Source organism: Hemiscyllium ocellatum, chromosome 2 (assembly GCF_020745735.1).
Source record: "Hemiscyllium ocellatum isolate sHemOce1 chromosome 2, sHemOce1.pat.X.cur, whole genome shotgun sequence".
Taxonomy (NCBI): Eukaryota; Metazoa; Chordata; class Chondrichthyes; order Orectolobiformes; family Hemiscylliidae; genus Hemiscyllium; species Hemiscyllium ocellatum.
The window spans coordinates 3,957,628-3,966,038 of record NC_083402.1 but is presented as its reverse complement, the minus strand read 5'-3'; the positions used below and the strand labels follow the sequence as shown (position 1 = coordinate 3,966,038).

At 43.8% G+C, this 8,411-nt stretch overlaps 1 protein-coding gene across 1 annotated transcript in view; it reads left to right on the top strand.

The window, feature by feature from the left end:
• The first annotated feature begins 3,683 nt into the window (after nucleotides 1-3,683).
• The window catches only part of LOC132829799 (coiled-coil domain-containing protein 152-like), an 84,180-nt gene continuing 79,452 nt past the window's right edge, over nucleotides 3,684-8,411 (top strand). The window contains exon 1 of the mRNA XM_060847166.1: nucleotides 3,684-3,689. Within this exon, the coding sequence (XP_060703149.1) occupies nucleotides 3,684-3,689 (6 nt within the window). The remainder of the gene's footprint in view (nucleotides 3,690-8,411) is intronic.

The following is an 8,411-nucleotide window of genomic DNA, read 5'->3' as shown; positions in this document are numbered from 1 at the left end:
ATGATCATTCTTATCAACCTCCCCTGGACCCCGTCCAAGGCCAGCACATCCGTCCTTAGATATGGGGCCTAAAACTGCTTACAATATTCAAAATACAGTGTGACCAGACCCTTACAGAGCCCAGCAGTATATCCCAGCTCCTGTATTCTGTGATGTGGAGGTGCTGGTGTTAGACTGGGGTGGACAAAGTTAAAAATCACACAGCACCAGGTTATAGTCCAACAGGTTTATTTGAAAGTACATGCTTTTGGAGCATTGCTTCTAAACCTGTTGGATTATAACCTGGTGTTATGTGATTTTTAACCTTGTATTCTAACCCTCTCGAAATGCATGTTAATATTACATTTGCTCTGCTCACTGCCAACTGAAACTGCATGTTAACCTGAAGAGAATCCTGAACTAGGACTCCTAAGTCCATTTTTGCTGCAGATTTCCAAAACTTTTCCCCATTTAGAAAATAGTCTGCACCTCTGTTTTTCCTATCAAAGTGCATAACCTCATACTTTCACACTTTGTATTCCACCTGCCACTTCTTTGTCCACCCTTCTGCGGTCTCCCCACTTCCTCAAGACTACCTGTCCCTCCACCTATCTTTGTATCATCTGTAACACACATCCCTCACTCAAAATCTTCTCCTTCCTGCCACCTGGCAGAAAATGCCAGAGCATTCGGTCTCTCACGGCCAGACTTTTGCAACAGTTTCTTCCCTCAAGCCATCAGGCTCCTTAACTCTATGGTTGGGCTCTTTTCCATCTGAAATTCTTTGGATAATTTCAAATTGCTGCTGGAACACTGTCTATTAATCATCATTCTTTTATTGCAATATGATTTGCATGTTTTGCACTTGTTATGTACTTTATGTGTGGATCTGTCCTCCCCTCCCCTATCAGCGTTCCGCAAGGATATATTTCCCTCCCCTCCCCTATCAGCGTTCCGCAAGGATATATTTCCCTCCCCTCCCCTATCAGCGTTCCGCAAGGACCACTCCCTTCGTGACTCCCTCGTCAGATCCACACCCCCCACCAACCCAACCTCCACCCCCGGCACCTTCCCCTGCAACCGCAGGAAATGTAAAACTTGCGCCCACACCTCCACACTCACTTCCCTCCAAGGCCCCAAGGGATCCTTCCATATCCGCCACAAGTTCACCTGTACCTCCACACACATCATCTATTGCATCTGCTGCACCCGATGTGGCCTCCTCTATATTGGGGAGACAGGCCGCTTACTTGCGGAACGCTTCAGAGAACACCTCTGGGCCGCCCGGACCAACCAACCCAACCACCCCGTGGCTCAACACTTTAACTCTCCCTCCCACTCCACTGAGGACATGCAGGTCCTTGGACTCCTCCACCGGCAGAACATAACAACACGACGGCTGGAGGAGGAGCGCCTCATCTTCCGCCTGGGAACCCTCCAACCACAAGGTATGAATTCAGATTTTTTCCTGAGATGCTGCCTGGCCTGCTGTGCTTTGACCAGCAACACATTTGCAGCTGTGATCTCCAGCATCTGCAGACCTCATTTTTTACATGAATTCAGATTTCTCCAGTTTCCTCATTTCCCCTCCCCCCACCTTGTCTCAGTTGGTTCCCTCAACTCAGCACCGCCCTCCTAACCTGCAATCTCCTTACTGACCTCTCCGCCCCCACCCCACTCCAGCCTATCACCCTCACCTTGACCTCCTTCCACCTATCCCACCTCCATCGCCCCTCCCCCAAGTCCCTCCTCACTACCTTTTATCTTAGCCTGCTTGGCTACTCTCTCTCATTCCTGATGAAGGGCTTATGCTCGAAACGTCGAATTCACTATTCCTGAGATGCTGCCTAACCTGCTGTGCTTTAACCAGCAACACATTTTCAGATGTGGTAATTCATGAAAACTTGAGTCACCCTGGTGATTAAGTGTGCAGGAGCTGTGCCATCTGCAGCTTCTGGCAAACTGCATTTCGGAGTTGGAAATACTGGTGGGTTCACTGTGCTCACACTGCAGGTAATGACTGAACTGACAGAAAAGGCATGGGTGACATCCAGGCAGTGAAGAAGATGGCAAGTGGTGTAGGAGTCCCCTGTGGCCATCCTTCTTTCTACCAGATTATACCACTTTAGATACTGTTGAAAGTGCTGACTGTGCAGGGAAAGCAGTGGCAGCCAACTTCATGACAGCATGGATAGGTCTGCAGCATTTGAGAGGTGGAAGGATAACAGTAGGGCTATCGTAGTGGTGGATTCAATTGTAAGGGGAACAAGCAGCTACAAAGAGACTTCAGGATGGTATATTACCTCTTTAGTGCCACGATCAGGGATGTCACCGAATGGCTACAGGGCATTCCAAACGGGGAGAGCAAACAGAGACTATGGTACATGTTGGTACCAATGACTTAGGTAGAAAAAGGGATAATATCCTGCAAGCAGATTTAGGGAACGAGTAAATAAATGAATGAACAGCACCAATAAGGTAGTAATCTCTGGATTACTTCAAGTCGTTGCACTAGTGAGTATAGAAATAGGAAGTTATTCGCAATGAATGCACAGCTGGAGAAATGGTACAAGAGGAAAGGCTTTAGAATCCTGATACATTAGGACCATTTGTGGTGGTAGTGAATCCGGTACAGGGAGTTGGGTTGCACCTAAACTGGAATAAGATCAGCATCCTTGTGGGGAGTTTTGTTAGTGCTGTTGAGCAGTATTTAAATTAACTTAGTGCGGGGTGGGATGCAAAGAGAAGGTTCAGCGGGGAAGATGATCAGACAGAAGGGGCAACTTTTTTATGCAGAGGGTGGCACGTGTATGGAATGGACTACCAGAGGAAGTGGTAGAGGCTAGTTCAATTGCAACATTTAAAAGGCAACTGGATGGATATATGAATAGGAAAGGTCTGGAGGGATATGGGCCATGTGTTGGCAGATGGGACTAGATTGGGTTGGGATATCTGGTCAGCATGGACAAGTTGGACTGAAGGGTCTGTTTCCATGCTGTACATCTCTATAACTCTAAGACTCTAAGAATTATAGGCCTGTTAAGGCACAAGAGGTTTTGTCTGATATTTATTTTAATGCAAGGAGTCTGAGGTGCAAGGCAGACGAGTTGAGGGTATAAATTAAAACATGGGGGAATGATATAATTGCTATCTCTGAGACCTGGTTGAGGGCAAAGAATAATACAGCGCAGGAACAGGCCCTTTGACTTTCCAAGCCTCGCCAACACGTTTTACCCTGCCATACTAAAACTGTCTTCACTTACAGGATCCATATCCCTCTATTCCCTTCCTATTCATGTATTTGTCCTGATGCTTCATGACTGCACCAGATGGTGGAATTTGAATTCAATTTATAAGAAAAAACTAGAATAGTTTAATGATGACAATGAAGCCATTGTTAATTGTTGAAAAAACCCATCTGGTTCATTAATGTGAAGGAAACTACCAGCCTAACTTGGCCTGGCCAACATTTGACTCCAGACCCACAGCAATGTGGTTGACCCTTAACTGCCCTCTGACTAATCGGTATAGGCAATAAAAGCAGGCCTGGCCAGCGATGCCCTCATTCATGAATGAATATATATGTAAAAAGTATCCCAGGCTGTTGAGTGAGGCAAGCAAAGAAACAGCAGAAGTGCCTGGTAATAAGATTCCATTCCTCTCTGACTACAGGAGAGGTATCAGAGGACTGGAGGACAGCCGATATGGAGGTACTGTTATTCAAGAAGGGAGCAAGTGATAAACCAGGAAGCTACACAACAGTCACTCTCACCTCAGTGATGGGGAATATTGAAAGTAATTCTGAGGGGCAGAATTAATCTGCATTTGGAAAAACAGGATTAACATTTTAGGTTCAGGGATCCTTCTTCAGCTGCTGCCAGACTTGCTGAGTTTTTTCAACAATTTTCCCCTTGGCAATCCTTTCTGTTACCTATTCAAAAATGCTCTGGCAAGCTGGTTGATACTGACTCTTCTAGATCAACCATATTTTCCATGTGACTATTATTTCTACTCCAAATAATTGTTTCTAGAAGTTTCCCCTCCACTGAAGTCAAACTACTTAATGCAAACTTTCTGTGCTAATCCACAATTTCACTTTCCTGCCTTTTTCCCATATCCATTGATTCTCTTATTAACTAAAAATCTATCTCAACCTTGAAAATACTTAATGGCCCATGTTATGAAGATGTGGGTGTACCTACCTTTAAGAGAGTTAAAAGCTAACAGAGCTACCTAACACAGCACCAAGTGTTCTGAACAAGATGTAATGTAACATTTGGTCTAACAAAAACAAATTCGAATTAGGCCAATCAGTTTAAATTATATCCTGAAAAATACCAAACTCCAATCAAGTTTGAATTTAGTTTATTGACAATCCGAAGCTTTGGAGCTATAAGATCAGGGAAAACTGAACAGTTAGGAAGAGAACTGCCAAGCCCCAAGCATTTACAGACTGTCCAGTGAGTAGCTTTCTTAAAGGTACCTTTATCGATAAGTGACCTGTGAAACAGAAATCTCTAAGAACAAGAAAAGAAGACAGAGGAAGACATAATGAAAAGATTCAACATCTGGCTGGTTTTGAAAAGTTGAATTTTGATAAATCCTAATCAGATGTTTTATCAGATGAGTATTATAGAAGGGGAAGGTAAAAGATAGGTTCAAGGAAGGAGTTGTAAAAAGTTGTTAGTTAATTCTTCTCTGTTATACCTTAAGAAATAAAGTTTTTAATTTTTACCTTAAATACTTCTAGGCCTCTTGAATTTTCACAGATTACTGCATGGGGTAAATATTTTCTGTGTTGCTGGTTTAAATTAAGAAGGAGGGTTTACCCCATGTCATAACACCCACCTTCAACAGCCATCTAAAGTAGAGAATTTCACTGATTGTCTACCCTCTGAGAGAAAAGAAATCCTTTCGATCTCTGTCTTAAATGGGCAATCACAGACTCCGAGATATGTCCTCTGGTCCTGGATTCTCCCAACAGCGGAATCACCTTCTCATAGAACATGGAACAATACAGCACAGAACAGGCCCTTCGGCCCGCGATGTTGTGCCGACCAGTGGACTTTTCTCAGCTCTTCCCCCTACACTATCCCAAAATCATCCATGAGTTTATCTAAGGATTATTTAAATCTCCCTAATGTGGCTGAGTTGACTACCTTAGCAGGTAGGGCATTCCACACCCTTACCACTTTCTGTATAAAGAACTTGCCTCTGACATCAGCCTTAAATCTATCACCCCTCAATTTGTAGTTATGCCCTCTCGTACAAGCTAATGTCATCATCCTAGGAAAAAGTCTTTCTCTGTCTACCCTATCTAATTCTCTGATCATCTTGTATGTCTATATCAAATCCCTCCCCCCCTCCCCCCCCCAGCCTTCTTCTTTCCAATGAGAAAAAACCCAAGTCTCTAATAATCACCCTCAATTCCATGCCTCTGCATTTTCTCCATCAGCCTACCACGTGGAACCTTATCAAAGGCTTTTCTGAAGTCCAAGTATACCACGTCAGCTGCCCTACCTTCATCTACATGCTTGGTCACCTTCTCAAAAATCTCAATGAGGTTTGTGAGACATGACCTGCCCTTGACAAAACCATGTTGACTATCTGAAATCAAATTGCAAGGTGATTATAAATCTTACACAGCATTTCCAATCCTCCAGTCCTCAGGTGCTAAACCCATAGACAATGACAACTCAAATATCAAAGCTAAAGGCTCTGTTATCTCCTCCCTAGCTTCCCAGAGAATCCTTGAATAAATCCCATCCAGCCCAGGGGACTTGTCTATTTTAATTTCTTCTAGAGTTCATAACACTTATGCGTAACTAACCTCAATCCTTTCTAGTCTAATATCCCGTACCTCATTTTTCTCCTCTACAATATTCTCCTTTTCCTGAGTAAACACTGATGAGGAATGTTCATTTAGCACCTCTCCGATCTCTACAGGGTCCATACTCAACTCCCCACTTCTGTCTTTGACTGGCCCTATTCCTACACTAATCATACTTTTATTCCTCACATAACTATAGACAGCTTTAGGGTTTTCCTTTATTCTATTTGCTAAAGATTGCTTGTGTCCTCTCTTTGTTCTTCTTAACTCTTTTTAAATCCTTCCCAGCTGATTTGTAACTCTCCATTGCCTCATCTGTACTACCTTGTCTCATCAACACATACGCCTCTTTCTTCTTAACAAGAGATGCAATTTCTGTTATAAACCATGGTTCCCTTACCTTATCACTTCCTCCCTGTCTGACAGGAACATACCTATCAAGGACACATAATATCTGTTCCCTAAACCAGCTCCACATTTCGATTGTTGCATCCCCTGAATTTTGCTATCCCATTCTATGCCTCCTAATTCTTGCCTAATCGCTTTCTCCATATCTACCCTCCCAAGACCTCTGAGAGTCTTGTATATTTAAATAAGGTCTCCACTCATTTTTCTAAATCTCACATCACCAGATCCAAAATGCTCTGTTTCTGTTTGGATCCACAATGCATTGTTCTGAAAATTAGTATCTGCCATGATTAATTTACTTCCTTTACTTTAAAATCTGATTGAAGATTTGTAGCTTGGGTATCCGTTGTTGTGGTTCTGCTCGCCGAGCTGGAAGTTTTTGCTGCAAACGTTTCGTTCCCTGGCTAGGGAACATCATCAGTGCTGTTGGAGCCTCGTGTGAAGCGCTGCTTTGATGTTTCTTCCGGTATTTATATTGGTTTGTTCTTGCCGCTTCCGGGTGTCAGTTTCAACTGCAGTGATTTGCATGTGGGGTCCAGGTCGATGTGTCTGTTGATGGATGTTCTTGCCATTTCCGGGTGTCAGTTTCAGCTGTAGTGGTTTGTATATGGTGTCCAGGTCAATGTGTCTGTTGATGGAGTTTGGGGATGAATGCCATGCTTCTAGGAATTCTCTGGCTGTTCTCTGTCTGGCTTGTCCTATGATAGTGGTGTTTTCCCAGTCAAATTCATGTTGCTGGTTGTCTGAGTGTATGGCTACTAGAGATAGCTGGTCATGTCGTTTTGTGGCTAGCTGATGTTCATGGATGCGGATTGTTAGCTGTCTTCCTGTTTGTCCTAGATAGTGTTTTGTGCAGTCCTTGCATGGTATTTTGTAAACTACGTTAGTTTGGCTCATGCTGGGTATTGGGTCCTTTGTTCTAGTGAGTTGTTGTCTGAGCGTGGATGTTGGCTTATGTGCTGTTATGAGTCCTAAGGGTCGCAGTAGTCTGGCTGTCAGTTCTGAGACGCTCCTGACGTATGGTAGAGTGGCTAGTCCTTTTGGTTGTGGCATGTCCTCGTTCCTCGGTCTATCTCTTAGGCATCTGGTGATAAAGTTGCGTGGGTATCCGTTTTTGGCGAATACCTTGTATAGATGTTCCTCTTCCTCTTTTCGCAGTTCTGGTGTACTGCAGTGTGTTGTGGCCCTTTTGAATAGTGTCCTGATGCAGCTTCGTTTGTGTGTGTTGGGATGGTTACTTTCATAGTTTAAGACTTGGTCTGTGTGTGTTGTTTTCCTGTGTACCCTTGTGGTGAATTCTCCGTTGGGTGTTCTCTCTACTAACACGTCTAGGAATGGGAGTTGGCTATCCTTTTCTTCTTCTCGTGTGAATCGGATTCCTGTGAGTGTGGCGTTGATGATTCGGTGTGTTTTTTCTATATCTGTGTTTTTGATGATTACAAAGGTGTCATCAACATATCTGATCCAGAGTTTGGGTTGGATTTGTGGTATGGCTGTATGTTCTAACCTTTGCATAACTGCCTCTGCTATGAGTCCCGAGATTGGTGATCCCATGGGTGTTCCGTTGATTTGTTCGTATATCTGATTGTTGAATGTAAAGTGTGTGGTGAGGCACAGGTCCAGTAGTTTAAGTATGCCGTCTTTGTTGATAGGTTCGGCCTCCTGTGTTCTGTTATGTATGTCCAGTAGGTTGGCTATTGTTTCTCTGGCTAGGGTTTTGTCAATTGATGTGAACAGTGCCGTCACGTCGAATGATACCATGGTTTCTTCTTTGTCTATGTGTGTATTCCTGATGACGTCCAGGAATTCCTGTGTTGATTGTATGGAGTGTTTGGATCCGCTGACTAGGTGTTTCAGTTTTTGTTGTAGTTCTTTGGCCAGTTTGTATGCTGGTGTCCCTGGTAGTGATACTATGGGTCTGAGTGGGATGTCTGGTTTGTGTACTTTGGGTAGTCCATAGAATCTGGGGGTGTTGTTGCTTTCAGGTTTCATTCTTTGCTGGTCCGCTTTGGTTATCTGTCCGTTTTTTTGTAGATTCCTTAGTGTGTTGTTTATTCTATTGGTGAGTTGTGGTGTGGGGTCGGAATCCTTCATTTGGTAGGTGTTGGTGTCTGCGAGTAGTTGTTGTGCTTTACTGATGTAGTCTGATTTATCTAGGATGACCGTCCTTCTGCCTTTATCTGCCGGTAGTATG